This window comes from Magnolia sinica, chromosome 10, assembly GCF_029962835.1.
Source record: "Magnolia sinica isolate HGM2019 chromosome 10, MsV1, whole genome shotgun sequence".
NCBI classification, from domain to species: domain Eukaryota; kingdom Viridiplantae; phylum Streptophyta; class Magnoliopsida; order Magnoliales; family Magnoliaceae; genus Magnolia; species Magnolia sinica.
Window position 1 is genome coordinate 10,096,032 of NC_080582.1, and position 24,842 is coordinate 10,120,873.

The 24,842-nt window shown below is 41.2% G+C and overlaps 1 protein-coding gene across 4 annotated transcripts; it reads left to right on the forward strand.

The window, feature by feature from the left end:
* Positions 1-1,330: 1,330 nt before the first annotated feature.
* LOC131257943 (uncharacterized) lies at positions 1,331-23,241 on the forward strand. 4 transcript variants are annotated; one of them, XM_058258916.1, is made up of 6 exons: positions 1,331-1,421; positions 1,519-1,683; positions 13,688-13,855; positions 16,580-16,777; positions 22,441-22,535; positions 22,630-23,241. In XM_058258916.1, the coding sequence occupies exons 1-6, from the start codon at positions 1,355-1,357 to the stop codon at positions 23,146-23,148; spliced, it is 1,212 nt and encodes a 403-aa protein (XP_058114899.1). In that variant the 5' UTR covers positions 1,331-1,354; the 3' UTR covers positions 23,149-23,241. The 4 variants fall into 4 exon arrangements, with proteins under 4 accessions (XP_058114899.1, XP_058114902.1, XP_058114901.1 ...); XM_058258919.1 differs by having other exon boundaries at positions 22,626-22,880; XM_058258918.1 differs by lacking the exon at positions 16,580-16,777.
* The last annotated feature ends 1,601 nt before the right edge of the window (positions 23,242-24,842 follow it).

A 24,842-nucleotide genomic window follows, 5' to 3' on the forward strand; every position in this document is an offset into this window, starting at 1 on the left:
GTGGGACCTACCTGGATGTATGTGTTGTATATCCACACCGTACATCAGTTTTTCAAGCTTATTATACAAGGCATGATAAAAAATTGAACCGGATCTATATCTTAGTAGACCACACCATAAGAAACAATGGTCATTAAATGTTCACCGTTAAAAACTTTTTATGGACCACCGTGATATATTTTACTTGCATCCACACCGTCCATACATTTTTAAAGTTCATTTTAAAGTATAATCCAAAAAATGAAGAAGATTCAAATCTCAGGTGCACCATATGACGAGAAATAGTCTTGATTGGATCCCTACAATTTATTTTACATCCAACCCGTTGATAAGATTACAAAGACCTAAGGGAGGAGACCATCCAAATATCAAAAGTTTTTAACGATCGATTACCATTGCTTCGTGTATTATGGTCTACCTGAGATTTCGATCTTCTTCCTTTTTCAAAAATCACAACCTAAAATGAGTTTTTAAAACAGATGGACGGTGTGGATGCAAGAAAAATTATATTTAGTGGGCCCCACGGTTAAGGACCTCGCGTATCCACCGCAGCGGCACCCCTTCCATTCTGGCCTCCTGTCGTAAAATGGGAAACGGATTGGCTGATGGTCGATGGTCTGTGGGCCCCACAATGATGTATGTGTTTCATCCATTTTTAAAGATTATTTTAAGGCTTGGACAAAACGAGAGGGATATAATTCTCAGGTGGATCACACCACAGAAAACAATAGTGATTGGATATCCACCATTAAAATCCTCCTACGGCCCACTGTACTGTTTATTTAACATCCAATCTGTTGATTAGGTCATAAAGACACAGATGAAGGGGAAAGATCATCTTGATCCAAAACTTTTATGGCCCCCAAAATATTTTTAATGGTCGAGGTTCATTCAACACTCTTTCCTTTAACGTGGTCCACTTGATATTGGGATATACCTCATTTTTGGTCTCATGACATAAAATGATCTAGAAAAATAGATGGAAGGCATGGATGAAACACATACATCATAGTGAGGCACATAGAGCACCGACCATCAGCCATTGGCTGGCGGCAGGGGAGTAGCCGATCTTTTCCCTTCCATTTCGGTGAAATGAGCTGGTAAAACGAATGGACGGCGTGGATCAGACACATACATCACAGTGGGGACAACAGACTTTACTTAATTAGTAAGTAACCCACTTCCAGGTGATGGGACTCGAATTTCGTACAAGTGCTTCCAGGAGCACTCGAAGTGGTGGACCCGCGTAGAAAAGAAAGCGATGTGGGCCCATATGGAAAAGTGTATAAAAGCATCAAAGCAAGCTCTTCTTCCTCTACTGGCTTCTTCTTCCTCTGCTGGCATTTTCCTAGTCATGGCGCGTCTCTTTATTTTCGCTTTATCTTTTCTCCTCTTTCTTCTCCGCCAGCTTCCAAATCAAGGTAAGTAAAATCGACAGAAATTTACAGAATTTCCCAAAAGAAAGTGCATTTATTTCCATAATCACATCTCTATCTAAAAAAAATTCTCTTTTTTCAGTTTCTTCTGCTGTGGTATTGGAGTACGGATATACCGTTTCGACGGTATTCGACGGTAACAAGCAACGGCCAACCGTACACCCTTTCTCTCTCCTCCCTGGAACCCAAGACGACGCCCTTCTCCTTCTCGATTCTTCCAACAACGCCTTCTACACGCTCTCTCAAGGTGTTATAATCTTTCAGTATCATGATCACGCACGGGTTTAAGTACACGTGGACCACACTGTTCGGCGATCTAAGCCGTTGATGTGATTGGGCCGCCTTGGATTAGAGGTTCTCTGGAAATCGCCACTTTGACGTGGTTTGCCATCGATTAACGGTTTACAAGAAAGAAAGAAAATGCATCCACGGTGTATATTATTCTTGGTGGTTTTTGGTGTGGACTCCATCTGTGGTAGGTTTCATCATATCAACGGGTTGGATCATTGCACCATAGGCCACGCATGTGCACAAAGTCATGCTCATCAGCAAACTATCTGTGCTGATGAGCAAGATGAAGATTGAAGAGAGAGAAATGTTTGTTTCTAGGGCTAGATAGTGGTGACAGTTCACACACGGGGTCAGTTACACATTGGGCCCACTGTCGGTGATCCAAACCGTTCATATAATGGGGCATCATGTAACGTGCAGAAAATTTGCTTCAAAGAAAATGTTGTAAGATGGGGGTCAGCCTCCTAAGATAGTGTAGGGAGATAAGATTTTTCTCTCTGTATTACAAATTTATGAAGATCTCCTAACTACCGTCAGACTTAGTCCAAAGGAACTAAACAAACTCTCCTAGAATATTTGATCCTAAAAAATTTATTTGACTGACTCTTATTTTAACAAATTATTAACTAATTCTTCATTGGACACCTCAGCAGTGCACACGTTACATGCCCTCCTTCAAGAAACCTTGTCCTCAAGGTTTGAATATGGGGACCATTCTTTGAGTTGATAGTAGCTTTCCCAAGTTGCATCGGCATTTTCAAACCCTTGCCACCTTACAAGAACCTCCGTTATTGACTTGTTTCCATGTCGAACCATACGCTAGCTAGAATTTCTTCGGGTTGGGGTTGAAGAACACCTTGATCTAAAATGGGGGGCAACTGACCTTGAATTGGAACCCTTTTTCCCACCTTCTTTTTTAAGCTTGACACATGAAAGATAGGATGGACGCGTGATTCAACTGGAAGAAGAAGCTAATAAGCAATTGCACCAATTTGTTCAATGACTTGGTAAGGGCAAAAAAATCTCAGAGATAGTTTTTGTGTTTTTCTCATGGCCACTGATTGTTGACATTATGGTTGTAGTCGCAGGTAGACCCAATAACCAACTGAAAACTCTCGTTCGGTTCAGTGAGAGTCGGCCATTCTCTTCATTCTCTCTTGGGCGACCACCAAATGCTCTTTCAATATCTTCAAATTTTGATCCCTTCCTATGAGTGCATCTTCCACGGCTTGAACTTGTGTAGTGCCAGCAACATAGGTCACAAGGCATGGTGGTGGAACACCATAAATAATCTCGTATGGTGTCATCTTGGTAGACGAATGGGTACGCGTATTATACCACCATTCAGCTAAGGATACCCATTTGGCCCATTCCCTTGCTTTTGTCCTAGCAAAACACCTTAATTCTATAAGCATCGTTGACAATCTCAAATTGACCATCAAATTGGGGATGGCAAGCTGAGTTATAGTTTAATTGAGTAACTCGTAGCTTGAAAAATTCTTTCTAGAAAAGGCTCAGAAAGATAGGATCTCCATCACTGACGATTGATATTGGCATATCGTGAAGCTTGAAGACATTTTCGATGAAGAGTCTTGCGATAGTTGTAGCAATTGAGGGATGAGAGAGAGGAATGAAATATGCATACTTGGACAATCGATCAACTACTACCATGATGCAATCCTTACCTTGAGAAAGAGGAAGACCATCTATGAAATCCATCGCGATCTCTGTCCATATTCATGATGGTATCCGTAATGGTTGCAACAGTCCGACAGGTGAGATATTCTCCGATTTGTTCCTTTGGTAGCCAAGCACACATCACACTCCTTGATATATTGATGCACATAAGACCGCATGACACTCCAAAAACAATATACCTTAACTTGCTAGAATGTCTTGTAATACCCGGCATGACCAGCCATTGGACTTTCATGCATCTATTGAAGCACCTTGGATCGAATAGGAGAATTAGGACTTAAATAGAACCGTCCCTTGTAAAACAAGAGACCATCATGAGAAGTGTATCTTGTTGGGTCGAGTTCTCCTTTGATGAACTGGTCCATGATAAGCTGCAGTTCTAGGTCATTCTTGTTATGAGTTTGGATCTCATCGACCCAAGAAGCCACAGGTCTTAATACCCATCAAAATTCCATCTTCAGCTCGCCGAGAGAGCGCGTCAGCTACTTTATTTTCCTTTCCATTCTTGTAATCGACAACAAAAGTATATCCTAGTGACTTAGAGATCCATCGTTGCTGGGTTGGGGTGCCAATACGTTGTTTAAGAAAATATTTGAGACTTTGCTGATCAGTTTTTATCGTGAATTTTTGTCCAAGTAAATAGGGACGCCATTTCGTCACCGCCATTACCAAGGCAAACAACTCCTTTTCATAGGTGGACAAAAGGAGGGACCTTCCCTTCAAAGCATGACTAGAAAAGGCAAGTGGTCAACCTTTTTGCATCAGAACCGCTCCAACCATTGCCGGGAAATTCGGCAATGCCAGAACAGGAGGTTCGGCCCTGGCAGCCTTAAGGAGGTTGAACTCCTTTGTTGCAGCCTCCGTCCACTAAAATGAGTTCTTTTTTAGCAACGATGTGAGGGGACCAGCTATCATTTTATAATTTTTAACAAACTTCATGTAGTAACCGGTTAATCCTAAAAATCCACGTAAGGATTTAATTGTGATGAGTATTGGCCAGCTTTAACATGCAAGAGATCGGCGGCTACCACATCTTTGGAAATGATGTGGCCAAGGTAATCAAAGCTAGTACAACCAAAATTGCATTTTAATTCTTTGGCAAATAATTGATTAGCTTGTAGCACCTCCAATGCAATTCTGAGGTGTCCTAAATGCTCTTCCCTATTCTTGTTGTAAATTAGTATATCATCGAAAAATACTAGAACAAATTTACACAAGAATGGGCGAAATAACTCATTCATTAAGCTTTGCAATGTAGCATTTATGAGGCTGAAGGGCATTACTAGAAATTCATATGACCCTCATGAGTTCTGAATGCCATCTTGGGAACATCCTTGGGACGAACTTAGATCTGATGGTAACCCGAGCGGAGATCCAATTTAGAAAAAATAGTAGCACCATGTAACTTATCAAGCAACTTGTCCACCACAGGTATCTGAAATTTGTCTTTCACCGTCTCCTTGTTAAGTGCCCAATAGTCCACACACATATGCCAACTCCCATCAAACTTGCGTACTAACAACACCGGCGACAAGAATGGGCCCTGGCTAGTGCAAATAATTTCAGTTTGAAGCATTTCCTGCACAAATCTTTCTGTTAATGATATGGTCTCACGCTAACGGGCCGAGCTCCTTCTATGAGAGGAATGTGATGGTCATGAGACCGTGATAGTGGTAGCCCTTCTGGTTCACTAAACACGTCCCTAAACTCGTTTAGTATTGTTTGCATCTGTGGATAGACCTTGGGTTGCGGTAGGACCTCCATTATGCTAGAAATTTGTAGAAAAACACCTCTTCTGTCGGATTTGATGGTCTTTTTGAGCTTGTCCTCATTAAGGATAGCTAGGTCTGAGGTTGATTCACCATGTATTTTGTAAGGTTTTCCATCAACGTTGAACTGCATTGAGAGGTTAGAGAAATCCCACAAAATGGGTCCTAGAGTTCTTAACCAGTGAGCTCCAAGGACCGCATCTCACCCGCCCAACATTAACAAGTAAAAGTCGGGTAGTAAGGGGTCGATTTTGAAATGGCAATGTGACCCCATCGCACCTTCCTTGACTGCTTAACTTTTCTCCATTTACGACCATCACCTCGAATCACCCACTAGAAAGGATGGACAATCTAGCCCTCTTGGCTATTGCAGGGTCTAGGAAATTGTGAGTGCTTCCGGAGTCTATCAACACCACAATATTTAAAAATTTTAATTTACCTTTCAGCCACATACTTTGGGGGGTTAGCACACCGCAATTGCATGTAGGGATATTTCCGGTGTCACATCAGGCTCAACCTTGATATGGGGTTCTTCAACAACATCCTTCTCAGCCTCCTCAGCTACCAAGTCATTACATTCAATCCCATCAAGCAAATAGAGTTTTTGCACCTTGCATTGATGTCCAGGTGACCATTTATCATCACAGTTGTAGCACAACCCTCGGTCATGGCGTTCCTTCATCTCTACTAGAGTGAGCCTGTGCATTGGCATGGTTAGCTTCCTTGCAATCGTTGATCCAGGATTGGTGGAAGGGATGATGCAGCTTCCGTGATTCCGAGGTGGCTGACGTTGATAATTGATCTTTTCTTCTTGAATTCGAGCCAACCCAAAGGCAGCGGACAAGGAAGCTAGTTTGAACATTTTTACGCAGCCTAATGTCATCCTTGAGGCCACTTAAGGAACAACTTACCATAAACGCTTTTGTCAATCCTTCGGTTCGATTAGCAAGAGTTTCAAATCGTGTCTGATATTCTTCCATGGTGGTTAATTGATTAAGTTTGGTGAGAGCTTCCACAGGATCATCATACTCGGTCCGACCGAATCAAGTTTCAAGGGCCTTTGCAAAGGTATCCTAGCTAGTCAAGGCCTCGGAATTCTCCATCTAATTGAACCACGGAACAGCCTTTCCCTCCATGTGGAAGGATGCAATTAACGGTTGGTGGTGTGGAGGCGTTTGAGGATATGTGAAGAATTATTGTGCTTTGTAGAGCCAACCGGAAGAATCGTTCCCATCAAACCTAGGGCAGTCCAACTGAATTGCTCTGGTTAAGATTCTTGTAGTATCGTCGTAGCGGCTGTTGGGCCGTCGATTGACTGAATGGCCCCCAGACTCTTCCCCTTTTTCACGTTGTTGAATACGGGTGAGACTCTCATAGCTTAGTAGCCAGGACACTCAATTGTTGAACCAGTTTGTCAAGGATCCGTTGGTGAGATTCTTGAGTATACTTGAGCTGATTCGCAACATCAGTAAGCTGGGATAACTGGGATAAACGGGTACCATCAGCCATCGTAAGATCGAAGGGCTCTAATACCAAACTTATAACATTTGCTTCAAAGAAAATGTTGTAAGATGGCCACTTCGAGGGGGTCAGCCTCTTAAGACAGTGTAGAGAGATAAGAATTTTCTCTCTCTGTCTTCCCAGATCACCAGAATTACAAATTTATAAAGATCCCCTAACAACTATTAGACCTAGTCTAAGGGAACTAAACAAACTCTCCTAGAATATTTGATCCTAACAAATTTATTTGACCGACTCTTATTCTAAAAAATTATTAACTAATTCTTCTTTGGACACCTTAGCAGTGCACACGTTACACATCACCTTGGATAGAGGCTTTGCAAGAAATCGCTCGGATCAAAAGATCCTTGTTCTTTGATGCGGCGTGCTATTAATGGACAGTTTAGAAGAATTCAAGAAAATTCGATGATGATGTACATTATTCTTGGAGGTTTCTAAGATAGCCACCAGGGTTCTTACTCATCCCTCAATGGTAGACTCACAAGAGTTTCAACACAAGGTCATGGGTTCAAGTACTCATTGTGATGAAATCCCATTGTGGTGTGAGTGTGTGTGTGTGTGTGTAAAGAAAGAGAGAGAGAGAGAGAGAAGATAGCCTCCATCTTGGAGCACTAATCAATGGGTTAGATTGCCAGGCCATGTGTCGTACATGCACAAAGTTGTGTCCATCAGCAAACAATATGTTTATTGATGAGCAAGATCAAGAAAGGGAAGAAGGAAAAATAGCTATTTGTAGGGTAAGTAGTGTACCGTCTCATCCACCCTACACTTGGAACGCATGTACATCGATACTAATCATCAAGTTATGGACCACATTGTGGATATTACGTAGCCTGGACGTGGCTTCAATGGATCCCTAACTATGGGCCCACTTTGATGTATTTGTCTTATATTTGTGCCATCCATCCATTTAGCCAGATCATTTTAGGGTATGAGCCCAAAAATTAAGCGGATATGAATCTTAGGTGGACCACACCACATGAAACATTGGTGATTCAACGACATTCTCTGTGGCAAAGTCATGTGGCACTCCAAGTGCCACGCCACAGGGCTGGAGCTGTAATTTCGAGGAGAGTTAGGTGAGAGAGAGTGGGTCTCATCTGAGGGAGGTGCATCCAGGGGAGAGCGTATCCAAAAGTCAACTCTCACTCCAAATGCCCTTGGTTTTCTTCAATACCTTGCCATGCCAAGGGAAAATGAGGAGATGCCATGTGGTGTTAAGCCCCTCTTAGTCAATGAGAACCTTCAATGTGTTATTTTTCACCCTCACCCAACCTCTAATTAGACCTTTGCCATCACGCCAATTATAAAAAGGGGTCTCCCCCTCTCATTTCAATACACAAAAGAGAGGAGAGAGGAGAGCTCCACCCAAACCCTTTCCCACATGTAGCCTAGCCCTAGTCTTAGCCAAAACCCTTAGCTTTTCTACACCCATAACTCATCTCCCATTCTCTGTCACCTCCCAAAATCCGTCAAGCCATCCATTCTCCTGACATCATATTCCCCTACCATCTTTCCTTTAGCTTCTATTCTCCCCAAAGCCACTAACTCAAACCATCCAACCAAAACTATTCATCCAAAATCACCACCCAAACCAAAGCCACTACCTCAACCAAACCACTCATCTAAAACCACCAACCAAACCACTCATCCAAAACCAACACCAAAACCATCAAAACCACCATCCAAGCTATCCAACCCAATCCAATCCATTCAAGCCACTCATCCAAATCCTAGATCATATCCAAGATAATCTAACCCATTCAAAACCATCATTCAACTAATAGAAATCATTTCTACGACCTAAATCTTATGTGAACATCTCTTTTACGAAGTGTCAGGTCTCTTCCCTTTCCGACATCTCCACTTGTCAGTCATCACAGATGACACGTTTATTGCTTTATTTTACTTCACTTACAATTAGTAGCAACACTTCGTCCTTCTCCAACCCCCTTACTTTTCTAGATGTTCTCTGGACGTATGCTCTATGACTTGTCAGGTTCTCAGATCCTGTCATATCAGAAACCTGAGATCGCTTAGATGACTTATCGGGTTCTCGGATCCTGTCATATCAGAAACACGTCCCCCCCCCCTAATTCTTCTTAAATGCTAGTTGCTGGGAGGAATGCCTTTGCATTCTCTTGCTTCTATCTCCAGTTCGAGCTCTAACAGTTACTGGGTGCTTGCCCACAACTAACTAATAGAAATGAGGTCAAATTTATTTATTTTTTTCCTTTTTCTTTAGTTCTACTTGGATACTGGTCGTTGGGAGGAACGCTTTCGTTATCCCACTTCCATCTCCAAGTTGGACTTTGGCAGTTATGTAGTGCTTGTCCATGGTTGACAGGTGATATGCCAATTTCTTTTCGTACTACTAAGTAAGGCAATACTAGAACTTGTAATCCTTTAAAATCCCACTAATCCTACAAAGTAGAAATTGCACTTAAGTGAAGGTACTTAACCCCTTTCTCCGTCACCGATGTCTTTTACTCCGAATTTTAGGTCTCAGATGATGGGGACATCACGCGCACACGCGCACTCACGCCGCCACCCCTACGCACGTACGTACGTAGATGGAGGACCCCACCATCGATCTGCCTTGATGACGACGTCCAGGGAGGGCCTCCTAGCTAGAAGTCAAGTTTTGGTTCAGAAAAGTGGCCCGATAGTCAAGAAAAGCCCACCATGGGATCTCATGATCGTGGCCCACTCGTCAGATTGGTTTTATATTTTAGGTTTTGCTTATTGTTGTTATTTAGAACATCATGAACGCTTTAGATTTCCTCGTTTGGTTTTTATTTTAGTTTACTTCATCGCCAAGTAATAGGTGTCGCACATGGTGCGAGTTTTTGGGTATAGGGTTCTCCCTATAAATAGGCACCCCTTGTAGTTCTTTTCATTGATTAAAGTTAATAAAAAAATTCCTCCTTTATTTTTCTGCTCTCTTCGTGAGTTGTGGAAGAATTCAAAAGTGGGTGCGAAGCCCTCCCTTTTCGAAGGGCTAACTACCGTGGTGCGAAGCAACATCGATCCCAATTCACCCCCATCTTCCATCATCTTTTTTTTCCATCTTCCCCCACCATCCGTACTTTGAATTTGTCCTTTTGTTGCATCAGATTTCTTCATTACAGATTCGGCCCGCAGGCGAGCTGAAACTTCGGCGGAGCACCACGCATAAACCGTACATCGGATCGAGCTGAAATTTGGAGGTTTTGGAGTCCATCCCTGGCTGACCAGGGCTAAAGTGGCCTTTTTCTGAATAGTGGGCCCCACACACGTGCGACCGGGATCACACGCACGTCCGTTTGGGCCATTGTTGTTGTCCACACGTGGGATCATCTTTTGGCTCAGGTTTTTATCCTCTTTTATCCTCTCATAGTCATTTTTTCATGAATCCTAACCCTATATTACATGATCCCTAATTGATTGGCCCCTTTTTATCACCTTAGGGTTCCTTGAATTGAAATTAGGGAATCCCTTGGATTAGGGACTGATTTTTATGCATGAGTAGTTGATTTTATTTCCCTTTGACATTGTTTGGTTTATAATTTTATTGGTCCAGTCCTAGCCTGTGTCGGCTTGGACCCGCATAGATTCCCCTTTAATTGAATGTTTGGATTTTCATGTGGGATGTGGAATTTGTGTGATTGTTTCTGAATTGGTGTGATCTAAGCCTGCAATCTTGCATATCATATTTTTCCATGTCCTGCATCATCAGATTAGGAGTCGTTACAAAACAGGGAGTCTCTAGTCTTTTAGGTTTTTAAAGATTTTGTAGGGTCTAGCTGACTGCGGGATTTTGAGCTACCAGGCTAGTGATGATTTCGAGTCAAATATATCATATACATGAGTCAACTGCACACGCCGAAAAACCAAAGGAAATAGCATAGGCACCAAAACCCAATCTTCACAAGGAGGATGTAACCAATGTTCATAATGTTGACGATATTATCGATAATATCTCAATAATATCGGTATCGACGAGTCACCGACATCAACTCCCCCATATATCACATCCCTTCGGGGTTTCAATGAGTTTTCAATGATTTTATCGTTGAAACGATAAAATGGAGATATTTTCGATATTATCGGGTAGAATCAACACCTAAGACTCCCAAGCACCATTGTCACTCAACACTTTCGACGATATTATCTTTAAATATCACGGAAATATTGGTCCAACGACATTCGACTTCCACCAGTTGCTTTGTGCGTAAATTCCAAAAAATCGAAAATAAAAAAAATAGAAAATCGAGAGGATGTGTTGAAATTGTTTCAGATCTGGTTTGGGTTGTCAATTTTGGTATCTCTTATTGCATCTATTTAGATATTCGAGCATTTGATTTGGGGCGACTCCACTATCAACGGCCTTGGGGCAAAAATCTACTTCATCTTCTTCTTCTTCCTCCTCCTTGCAACGTCTCTCTCTCTCTCTCTCACTCTCTCTCTAGCAAAAATTAATGACTCTTTACTCTCTCTCTCTATCAATTTCAACTTTCAAGGCTCTGTTTCTATCATTTTCCAAAAAGGGTCTACTATGTAGAATCAAGATATAGAGCAATTATATGATACTCGGGCAATGTATGATGATTGATACACCGGCACTTAAAAATTGTACACCTGGCATACATATTAACTCATAGTGCACCGATTTAGTTGTGAAAGTAGGTTGCTTAAGTCACAGTTCCAAAATGAGATTGTTTGAACGATCCAAACCTCTAATTTGTGGACACAAATTAAAATAAAATAAAATATTTTCGAAAATTATTTGGATGGATGGGATGGCTATTAGGATGGATAGATGGGATGATGTATGGATGTTTGGATGATTGGATGGGATGGATGGAATAGTTGGATGGTTGGATGGATGTTTGGATGATTAGATGGGATGGCTAGATGGCCGGTTGGATGGACGGATGGATTTTGGATGATTGGATGAATAATTGGATGGATGGGATGGTTGGATGTTTGGGTGGATGGTTAGTTGGATGAATGAATAGGTGGATGGGATGGATGGATGGTCGGATGGATAGATGGGATGGATGGATGTATGTTTAGATGATTGAATGGGATGGTTGGATGTTTGGGTGGACGGTTGGATAGATGGATGGTTGGATGATCGGATGAGATGGATAGATGGGATGGTTCGATGGTTGGATGGGTTTCATGGATGTTTAGATGATTGGATGGTTGGATGGATTTGGATGGGATAGTTGAATGATTGGATAGATTAATTGATTGTTGGATGGATGGATGGATGGATGTATGGATGATTTGATTGGATGATTGGATGTGATGGATAGATGGTTAGATGTTAAATGGATGGATGGTTGGATGGATGGGATGGTTAGATGGTTGGATGGATGTTTGGATAATTGGATGAATGGGATGGGATGCTTGGAAGGATGGATGGATGAGATGGTTGGATGGGATGGATGGTGGATGGTTAAATGGATGAATGGGATGGATGGTTGGATCATCATGCAGGTGTATTGTGTTTATATGCTTATTTATGCATAAATATATAATGCATGAATACTTTATGCATGTTTATTTGCTTGTTAATTAGTTTAATAAGATTTAAGTGATTGTTGTTGTACCATTGGACTGATTTCTTACGACAACATATACTTTTAGGCCCTATTAATGGAAATTTGTTATGTATGCATTCTTTTTGCAATGTTTTGATTCCTAAATATGCAACAAATATGTGTATATTAGCTTCTTTTGAAGTTTCACTAAAAAATTCCACCATTATTCCTATATTTCACCATTTTTCCCAGCATTTCCGGTTATCGGTGAAAACGGTATTTTATCTTTATCTCCGACTAGCAAAACTTGTAGCGATAGCGACAACTCGAACATTGGATGTAACTGAAAATCATACCTGCACCATTTGCTATTAACACCTACGACGAAGGTCATCATGCAATCTTCCACTCCTCACTATTTGATTGATGGGGCTTTTATTGCTTGAGATAGGTGAAAGGAGAGGGGATCAGGACCCTTGATTTATAGGGTTGATAGGTAGCGCAATCCTTCCCAATCGTTTGATTCCATTGCACCATCTTCCAGTGGAAATCCATTGCCAATATCCCTCGTAAACAAAAGGGTTTCTGATACTCTAGGGCGCACCAAATGGCTACACACACCATACTTATATGGGCCCTCCCTAAAGTCCATTTGATTGATCGAAACCGTCAATTCCATTGCTTGTATGGCTGATGTCATGTGTTGCCCATTAATGCTAATGGTCAATAGTTGCACACTTAGAAAACCTGTCTAAGATCCGACCATTTCATGTATTGTGCCTGGGCCCCACTTCACATGGGTTCCGCTTTACACAAGCCACCCGCCCCAAGTGTGCCCCTGCATCCCACTGGCCACCTCACTCGAGCCCGGTGTGAAAATGCCCATGCATTAATCACCCTCAGTGAGGAGTCTCGAACACGAGACCTTCCGCTCTAATACCACTTTAATGCAGGACAATTAACCACTTGCTCTAAAAGCTTGAACTGATAGAGCATGGCGAATCAATCCCCTTATCTGATAGCCCAAGCCCCACATCCCATGGGTTAGGACCTCGGCCAAACCCCTCTCGTGGGCCCCACATTACATGGGTTCCACTTCACACGAGTCACCTGCCTCATACAGGTGGGGCCCACCTCACATGAGCCACCTCCCTCACACGGGCTGCCCACCCCGAGTGTGCCCTGCATCCCACAGTCTACCCCATCCGAGCCCGGTGTGAAAATGCCCCTGCATTACGTAGCCATCAATTGGATGGTCAGTGTGATTTTGGTCTATGCTAAATCTATAATGGGCATTAGGATATGGACTGTTTGGATTTATGTGTGTGGGTGCTACATGATGGTGGATGATACACCACAACTTAAGAAGTGTTGCTGAACTTCCATTGTGTTCTTTTCTTATTTTATCTATTTTAAAGGTTTCTTCACCTGTTTGTTGCAGATGGCAAGAATATCAATCATCTTTCTGGGAATGGGGTTGCTGGATTTTCAGATGGAGATCTGACAGATGCGACATTCAATCATCCACGAAGCTTCGCCGTTGATTCAAAGGGGAATATTTATGTTGCAGACAAGAACAACCATGCAATTCGCAAGATTTCCAAATCAGGTATGTTGTTGTTTCCTTGCTTGATTTTGTTTTGGATAGTTGTGTGATGGTATGAACTCAGGCCACATCAGTTACTTTGATCTCTTTCAGTATATAACTTCCAAAACTTAAAAGTGTAAAAAGTGAAACTGGTAACAAGGGACATGCCACAGGAATGAAGTTTTAATGGTTGAAAATTAGGGTTATGTTTCCTCTCTCTCTCTCTCTGAAAATTATACTTTGGATAATTGGTGCATGCACCCATCACCAACCTTTGGGCCCATCACCTACTCAAGTGTACGTGTTCCTCACCACTGGCAAATTAGTCAAATGATATTGAGGAAACCATGTGGCAATTTATCGTTGTATGCACTATTCATGGAGCTTAGGCACAAATTCAAGTGAAGCGGATTTAGTGCAGTTCGTGGTGGTGTTGACATATAAGTTGTGTTGGTAGTCATGTTTTGTGGGTTCTATGCTATTTTGTGCAGCCAACTGTAAAAGCATGACCTTTCATGTGTGTGGTGCTTTGAGTTTAACAGTTTGCTTGCTTGCCATTTGGTGTGCTAATAGGATGGGGTTCAATAATGGTGGGACCATGCTGGCATGTGAGTGTTGTCAATGCGAACCTCTGCTATGGCCGGTTTAAAAGGGGAAAGTTGATGTCTGGTGTGCAGCCAAAAAAACTCTGTCAATCTACTATGCAAAAGCCAACCCCTAATTGTTGTGAGAAAGGTTAAGATATGATGATGATGATGTAGTATCCATGGACCATTCTCCTTTGAGAAATGTGGCAATTCACATGAGTTCTTGACAAGAAGATTCATGGCACACATTGTAAGATCTGAGGCGCTCATCAGGTGGGGGCTGCCCTGAATGCCCTAGCCCAAAAGTTAGGATATTCACTCATCAGGCAATACACACATGTATAATGCATATAGACCATTGTTCGTTTGTTTCTAACCATACCATTTCTCTCATACACATGTAGCCTTTACCTAGTCCCCTGATTCAGGGCTAGGGCATGTTCATCATGTTCCTCCATCTGATTAGTCCCCAATATTTTGCACATGTGCTACAGATCACCTCTTCAATCTCGTATGTGAATTCACCTAGTACTTGCTTCTCTTCACCTTTTCCTATCGACGAAAGGACTAACTTTGAAATTTAGAACTAGAGGAGGAATTGAATGATAATCAACCAAACGATGTGTAGAATGTCCTTGAGAGATTGTGGTTGATCATGCTTTCCATTGAAATGGTGGGTCATTAGTTTGTACAAGTGGGCCCATAGTTTGGTGCTCTGAGGAGTCCCACCATGGATTTTGGTGAAGCATCCCAGCTTGGACAATCACAATGTTTTTGTCATCGACTCGCTAATAGACAGTTAACATATCAAAAGTCCAAGATTTGGTGGAAAATGCCAAAGATTGGATTGCTTGGATCTTCAATATGAAACATTCTTTGGCCATGGTCCACCACATTTGGGCCCATTAGACCAACAGTTTGGATGACCAAGGGCATTTACGCACTCAAGGCTTAAGGACACTGCATATCCACAAGTTAAGGATTATATTGTTCTTCATAGTACCACTATGTTCTTGGAACGTTTGAGCATTCATCTGAAAGGACCAATGTGGATTAGGCATAGTTCCATGCTTGCATTGATGGATGATCCTAACCATCCAATTGATGGCCTACAAATGAATGGCAAAGAAAGTAAAGAGCAGCAATGGTACCTGCTACACGAAGGTTATCATCATGCCACTGACATCCCATATTCGAATAATGGGATCATCTCATTCTAATTTTCTATCAGCCGGTCTTTTTGTATCATTCCTTTAATAGTATATATTGTGTATATATTCTGGGTTTTTTTTTTTTTTTTAATTCTTTTTATTTGTTCATTTTTTTCCCTCTCATGGGATCACCACATTTTGAGGATAAGGCTTCCAAATGTGTGTTTGTATAATTCATGTGGCTGAACCGAATTGGTTGGGATAAGGCTTAGGTGATGATTATTCAAGATTGGAACTCCCATGATTGCTTGGCTAAAGTTCTATGACTGGCTGCCCACCTTAAAACAACCCTACTGTACCCAGGCTTGGCTAGTGCATCACTTCCAAGCAAAGTTCCCATTTCCATGCTTAAGAAGTGGGAAGGAAAGGGGTATCGTTACCCACAACCCAGTCATATTAAATCACATATGAACTTCTCATGTATGTGGGACCTTTGAGGCTTGCATTAGGTGGGCCTCATCATGAAGATTACCAGGCACAAAAATCAGGGCGGTCCACTATCATATGGGCTACCTGTGTATGTTAGATCAAAGCCCTACCTACCAGGCACATAAATCAGGTCAGCCCACCCATCGTATGGGCTACATGTGTGTGTTAGATCAAAGTGGCAGGTCTGATTTAAAACATCCAATGTTTTAGTATAATGTGGACCGCTTGATGAGTGGACTTGCCTATTTCTGCACCAGGCAATCTTTCATGGTGGTCCACCTTTTGCATGGCCTAGATGTTCCACACACATTACAGACATGTTGGTACTTGGCACACAATTGGATTTCATGTGAATGTAATGGTTTGAGATCATTCCTAAAGTGAAATAGTAGCTTTAATTTGGTTGTGATAAAATAATTATCTAATGCAATACAAAGCTTTTGAAATTACATGGTTTTGCTCCTGGTAGGATTTGAATATTCAATTCACCTTTGTTTTGTGATGACATTATGACATAGGCGTGACCACAATTGCCGGCGGCAGCTCCAGCAAGACAGGGAATGTCGATGGGCCTGCTCAGAATGCAACATTCTCAACTGATTTTGATCTAACCTTCATTCCGAAAACATGCGTCTTGCTGATTTCAGATCGAGGCAATAGTTTGATTAGGCAGATCTATCTGAAAGCAGAGGATTGTGCTCATGAGTCGCGATTAGGTAAGCAACAATTAATTTTCTTGAATGTTTTGAATTTAACCAAAAAAAGAAAAAGAAAAAAAGAAATCTAATAATGATTCCTGCTAAAAGTAGCCCTCTTCATTATTGTAATATGATAGCACCCCTTTTCTTGAAACAAATGATATTGATCAAGGAGCTGACTGTTCACAATGCGTCTAGTTCTTAAGCCTGCATTTGTGTTCTAGCATCAAGAAAAATAATTGCAATTTTTCATTTTCTATTATTAGCATAATTTTCAAAGATCAAGAACTAGTCATGTGGATATGAAAGAGTTTTTTTCTTTACAATACAAACACAAAAGAGTTGCATTTTGCAATTTTTTGAAATATATAATATGACTAGCAGTAGAAATTCCAAAATTGAAAAATAATTTTTGTGCTCCCAAAATGGCCATGAGAAAAGTGTATTTGAAGCAATAAACCACATCCCTTGAGGTGTGCATCCTGCTAGAGACGTAGGTCTACAAAGATAAGAGGGAGTTGAAGTATCCTTTCTTTAATCTTTCACTTCTTTTCTTTTTTCTACCTGTCCCCCATTTGAGGCATGATTTGTCTAGTTCATACCTATTCTTAAAGCCCAAGCATAGGTTAAAACCCCCTTTATTATGTTCTATATTTCTTAGCTGGGTCTCCTTTTTGTTGCTTTATTTTCTTACTATCATTATGTCTGTATTTGATTCTTTGAAGTCATTGAAGAAGTGTGTAAAAGGCACTATTCTTCATATCTTTCTGCTTTTGTTAATGGATTCTTATTTGCAATTGGTTAAAATGAAGGCAAGATGTAAGTGGTTTGGAGGTGCTCAGACTCACCTGCCTTCCATTTAATCCATCAAAATCAATGTTGTATAACCACGTGGTTTGCCTGGTTTGAACTGGAACTGGCTGCCAAAATAGGCCATGTCACCTTTCAGTTCATGGGGGTAACTGTTTTGTAAATATATATATATATATATATATATATATATATATGCAACTACATCCTTCACAGTTGAAGTCTTGAATGAACAAGTTCTAGAAAACCAAGTGATGCAGGACAATTAACCACTTGCTCTAAAAGCTCGAACTAATAGAACATGGCAAATTAATCCCTTTATCTCATAAGCCCAGGCCCAAATCCATGGGTTAGGTCCTCGGCTGAACCCTCCTCGTGAGCCCCAAATCAATGGGCTTCGCCTCACACGGGCCCCAAATCCACGGGTTCTACGGGCCACCCACCTCGAGTGTGCCCCTGGCCCCCTGCATCCCATAGGCTACCCCACTCAAGCCAGGTGTGAAAATGCCTCCGCATTACCAAGTGAGGTTTTAAATAAACTTACTACATATTGTGTTGTTCACCACCGATACAGGTTCATGTTGCTTGTATGGCCTTTGTATTGGGTTTTTTCAGGCTGATATGGCCCAATACAACTGTATTGTTCATGGATGGTACTAGTAAGTATCAGGTGATACATACTGGTTTCAGAAGATACTCTAAACCTTGAAACCAAACACTCAAAACCACTAGGCTAGTAGCCTAGTAGATGGCTATTAATCCTCAGTTTTTTATTATTTAACCAAAAGCAATATCCAGTCCAAAAATGGGCCAACAGGTCTGACAATTGGACCTGCGTTAGGACTTAGGACCCACTTGCCCAAAAAACAGGTTGAGGTCGTCAATCTAAATGCAAAGAAAGATATAACAATACCTTGATCTATGGTTGTTTTCATGGTGTATCTAGTTTCCTAGTTTCTAACATGTTTAATTTTGCTCATTGTGCTATGCATGTTTAATTACAACTTGAAGGCTTCCGTAATGTTTATTGGAGCAATGTTCTTACTTTAGTATGGTGCAACTTCCTTTGTTGGGTTGGTTTGGGTCTAGGTTGGACGTGTAAAGGACACTCACACGTGAGCATACAACACATAGATTCACTCAATCTTCATGTACAACTATTTTAAAACTCATAAAATCTTCATCTCGTCAACTCACTTTATCTAATAGAGGATGTAATCTTGTGATTATAGATTATCGTGTTCTCTTATTATAAATTATCATGTCCTCCTCACTGTAAGCAAGTAGGCGAGAAAGAGGCTTTTCAAATCATAACATGGTATCTAGAGCCTTTGTCTAACATATAGGGCAATATTGTCTTCACCAAAAATCACAACACCATCCTCTATATTGATCAGAAAACTTGCGTATTGTCGGAGTCACTATCTTCTCCAGTGTTGAGATGCTCTACCCACAAGACCCTTGGAACCCATCCCCTTGCAAAACCCTGGTGCAACTCGCTACCCAACACCATCCGAAACCACTACCGAATCCCTCCTCTCCTTCTCCGATCATCTCTGCCTCTCTATTAACTTCTGTCACCCTCTAAGCAAATCTTACTTCCCAGATTTGGCATCCGTAACTGCTGTCAACTCCTGCTGCGTATGTTACAGCCTGTATCATAAAGGCTATATAATTGGCCATTATGGCCACCATTACCGTTATCAAATACGTTGGCGCCCCACGATGTCTGACATTGATGCGGACATCAGTGGTGCACCCTTTAGAGTATAGACTAGAGGAGGCGTCGCCGACAAAGTACCGGAGCGGAGGAGTTGATGTGGATGGACGTTGGGTCCATCAGACCCATTTTTTGACGTGCTACGAGTGCAGGAGCAGCATGACCACACCCTGACCATAGATCTATGGGTCGGATTTCACACCCTACCACGCAGGTGTTTTAGTTTTAGACATTTTTGTTTTTTTTTCCTTGTTTCAGGGGTTTTATTGTACTTTCATTATTTTTTCATTTTTTTTGTTATTTTTCTTGTTTTCAGGGGCTTTAGTGCACTTTTACTTTTTCCATAGCTCATATATTCGTTGTGAGAAACCTTATTTTGATTATTATTGAATGAGTAGAAATTCGTATTTTTCTTCCTCTTTATTCAAGATATTAGGGTTTCAGGATTGACCCTTCGGTGTTGAGGATTCCACATCGATTTCAGGTTTCCTTCTTTCTAAATCTTCAAGGTACAGGAAAAGGTAAGAATCATCATCCTTCTCTTTTGACGACAAAAGGACCTATACTTTCTTCATCTCAAACCATTCATTCTTCACCCCTTTCGTTCCTCTCTGGATATCCCATTTCTAGTTTGAACGGAAAAGAGGGATGGTTAGTCAGTAGAATCATATCCAAACTTGACCATGGACTGACTTATGCTAGATCTGAGATATCCTCATGTCCTTAGGTCCTCCATTTTTACTGTTTACGCGATTTTATGCTAAGGGGCATGATCCTAACGGAATAACCTCATCTTTGTGTTGAAATTTACCTAATCCCTTTGATTGGAAACGGTTAGTTAATTAGTGTATTTATTTGAACATTCTTTAACCTGATTATACATGCATCTAGGAGTAGGTCATCACATGTTCCTGCATCAGACACCCAACACTCTCCTCAACCTATTCCTCCTCCCTCAGAACCCTAACCACCTTATACTCATCACAACCTCCCTCAGCTATGATTGAAGAGTTCAATGTTCTCATGAGAAATGGCACATGGTCCTTAGTTGCAATGCACCCAAACGTGAATGTGGTTGGTTGCATATGGGTCTTCCAGCTCAAAAGAAAAGCCAATGGCTCCATCAATCGATTCAAGGCCCACTTGGTGGTGAAAGGACTTGACTATGCTGATTGTCAACACAATCAGGTCCGTAGTGAAAACTACAACCATTAGAATGGTCCTTTCCTATGACCTTTCTTAAAATTGGCCCTTACACCGATTGGATGTTCGAAATGATTTCCTTCATGGTGTCCTTGAGGAAGAAGTCTACATGAAATAGCCACTGGGATTCGTTGATCCATGATTTCCCAATCACGTTTGCCACTTAAGCCTTGTACAGTTTAAAACAGGCTCCTCAACTTACCAATGTCAACTCTTACCTTCTTCAATTGGACTTCACTAGCTCCAAGGATGATACATCCTTATTTATATGACAGGACACTCTACTGCAACCAAATCCCTTCTTGTCTACATTGACAATATACTTGTCATCGGCTCAGTGCTAGCAGCATTTAGGACCTCATTAATCGTCTACAGGCTGCCATAGCTATCAAGGACTTATGACCACTTCATAATTTTCTAGGAATTGAAGCTCTTGTGGCCCTAATGGCTTATTCCTCTTCCAGAGAAAATTTATTCGAGACATTCTAGCTCGAACAAAGATGGACAGTGCAAAAGCACTCTCAACTCATATGGCTACAGGGTCCAAGTTGTCGTTTTGGTCTCCTTCCTAACAAGTTTACCATCCTTGATGGACAATTTCACCTGAGGAGACGTGTAGAAGGACACTCGCATGTTTGCATAAACACATGTGAGTATCCCACATGTTCACTCAATCTTCATGTACAACTATTTTAGATCTCATAAAATCATCATTTACAGCTCGCTGTATGTAATAGAGGATTTAATCTTGTTATTATAAATTATCATATTCTCCTCACTGTAAGCATGTGGGTGAGAAAGAGGCTTTCCAAATCATTACAGGTCCTCCTGCAATCACAATGGACCATTAGTTGGATGGGCCCACAATGGATTCCACATGGTCCCAAGATCACCCTGATTAGATGGTAACAGCCTTATATTAAGAGCTTGCAAACATGGTAACACCATCTTTTGTATTGACGTCCATTTTCTGGCCCTTCATCAAAATGGCCCAGATGCAATCCATGGTGGATACCACCCAGCCAATGCTGTTGATGACCATAGGTGTGTCCACCTGGACTGCATAGAGGAATTTCACACTTTCAGACCATAGGAAGAATTCTGATCGATCATTGCTTGTGTTTCTTGATGAGTGATTACTTGTTTGTAGTTTCAACTCCGGCAGGCCAAACTACTATGATCTTTATCCAGTTCTTTGTTTCCCTTTTTCTTAAGAGTCTATGCATCCTTCATGCATGTGTCATGTGTGCATGCCATCCAAAGCATCAAAGTGGCGAGCCCCATGCATGGACTATACCTTCCTATTCACCCTTGTCAAATGATTGTAATTATCTAATCGGTACCATCAAATGGACAATTCAAAAGGAATTTAAGTAAATGTTATTTGGTCCAAATTCAATTACCAACCTCAGATGATTTGCGTTGTTTGAGCAGTGAGATTCTTGGGATACGTTCCACCCACAATGGACCCATGATTTGAACCATCTAGATTTCTTGACATGTGCTGCAGGTACAATTAATGAGTCGTTACCAGGTGAATTGACATGGTAGTCTAGCCATTCAATTCCATGTGACTTTTGGAAACAAACAAGTCGTCGTATCTCGTTTTATAAATAGAATTTCTTTGTTACTTTTTAGTGTGTTTGGATGCACTATCTAATTGAAATGAAATCCTTATTCTGGAACTAACCAAATTGTAGTTTCCTTAGCATTTGCATTGAGGGTCTGGGCTCTAATTCCCAAGTATGTCACTCTAAAGCAGGACTTGGAAGAGACATAATTGCAATTTGATTGCCACTTCCTCATTACAGATATTGGGAAATATTATTATTTTTCGGCACTCCCTCTTGATTGAACTAATGTTTGGAATTCAATTCACTTCACATTTGAATGCACCTTGTCATATTTTTCTTTTTTTCTTTTTTCTTTTTTCTTTTTTTTTTTTCAGAGTTGGGCGTGCCGTTAGTCTGTGTGGTAGGAGTGCTATGTTTGCTCGTGGGCTCGATTGTAGGGTTTGTGGTTCGTCCATTTCTCACCTCTCGTGTAAGTCTCCCATCTCTCTCCTGTCTCTTATCCGATGTCTCCCTGGTAAAAGCTGGAAAACTTACATCTTTTCCCAACCATATTTTTTAGACAGGACATATCCAGCCACAACGACGGCCTCAACAAGATCTTGAAGCATTGCCGAACGAATCTGAAGGGACAAGTACAGATAGCCTGCTCCGACATCAGAAACGCAGTTGCTAGATCGACCCCTTTCATGCTCTTAAGCAGACTCGTCATGTTAGGCCTATCAGATGTCTTCCTTATTTTTGAAGTCTTTAGACCTCGTAAAGTAGTAAACCCGAGTCAGCATGCAGAACCCATCTCATTGCTTGATTCGGATATTGTCGGTAACACGGAAAAGCAGCAAGATTTTGCAGATCAGTTGGAGGATTTGGTTAGCTTTGATGATGCTTTAAAGATGGAGAAATCTATTGAGAGAGGAGATGGAGATGAGAAAGGTGATACTTCAACCCTAGATAAGATGATAGAAGATAATATCTTGTGTTTCTCCAACCCGACTATGAAGCAGGAAGGCCTGCTGAAGGGGGTTTTAGGTGGTAGTATAGGTTTAGCCAAAAGAAGGGGCATAGAAGCTGACAATGGTCATTGAACATATGTTATGTTTTGGACAACGACACGTTCATGTTGTAAACATGTGATGAGATGCTTTAAAAATAGCAAAAACTGATGTTTAAAAAAAGTATATTTCAACTTTAAACTCAAAATAACCCCTAAAATTACCTTATTTTAGAGATTGTTTGTGGACCAATTGCCTTTTGGCGTTGTCTAGGACAGGTTTATTGTTAGCTTTCTAATGACATTATATATGCCATCTTCATAAACGTTCACAATGTCGTCAATTGTCAGGAAGCTATAATGCACATTATGCCTCTCTTTTTCTCACCTTTTTTTTTCCACATCCCACATCATGGACAGGTCACACAAACAACTTCTTGATTTGCATATTAAAATAATGTATTCGAGGGTGACAAGTATTTATTAACACGTCGGATTGCATTTTGTGGGGAATTTGAGACTATTTTTTGTGCAAAACTTGGGACCACCAGACGTGTATCAGTCATGAACAACATGGTACCTAATACACCAATTTTAACCCTTAATCGTAATCTAGTGAGAAAGTTTTACAATCCCAATGGTTTGAAGAGCCTAGCTTGATGGGTTCTATCATTCCTAGGGCTTTTGGTGTATTGGTTAGGTTCTTGACAAAGATGTCATTTGACTTTAGGCCCCATCTGGGTGGAATTTTGCCATGTTTTTTGGAGATGCCCCAATGCCCAATGCCCTTCCAACTGCTGTTTGCAGAATTATGCTCTGTGAAAGATGGAATGGGACAGAATGGGTTTTCCATCATTACTGTTTTGTAGGCCATAATCCTGCAAACCATGATATATATAAGGATGACAATTTATTAATAAAACAACAATGCCCCAAAGAATACATAGGCACAGAGAGAGAGACGTTTTAGAAACATCTCCAAAACAGCTGTTGTTTCTTTCGCCCCATAGAGACTAAGGACCTGTAAGAAGGGGCATTCTCTACACTCTGCATGAGGCTCCCATGCCAATTTGCCATCACCTAAAGAAGCCCTTGATAGACTTGGGCAAAACCCAAGGTACTCCGAAAATCCAAAAGAAGTTTTCCCGAAATTCCCTTGGGAATGAGTACTGCATGAAAATATGATGGACGGATTCCTCACTTCTCAAACAAAGGATGCATGAATTCACTATATGAACCCTTCTTCCTTAGATTGTTGATCATCATTAAGACCTTATTTCAACTCAGCAATTATGCAAAAGCAGCACCTTTGAAGGAGCCCCATAGGATCATAGGAAGAAAGAATGTGGTTTCTCATATCCAGCCGAATCATCGGATAACATATGAAAAGGAGGCTTTATCGAGAATTTTTCCAACTTAGCCCATTTCCATCGCACTGAATCAATCTTCTCCAAGAGAGCAACACCTAATAGTTGATTCAACAAAGCTACCAATTCTTCAATTCCATCATCCTAAAGATTTCTATGAAACAACGGAAGTTGGGATATGGATCTTGCAGCTCCCGCTTTCCCTGCTATACATCCTCTCAAAACCGAACCCTCAAACCATCCCCAACCCCAAAACAAACCACATCTTTAACTGCACCCTTCAACCTCATAATAGCCTTTCACACCCTTGAAGCTTTGTAGAATGAGGGAGTACTGGGCCACCACCCCTTCACCCTACATTTCCTAACTATAACTTCCTTCCACAAGCTATCCTCTTCTGAAGTATATCTCTAAATTTATT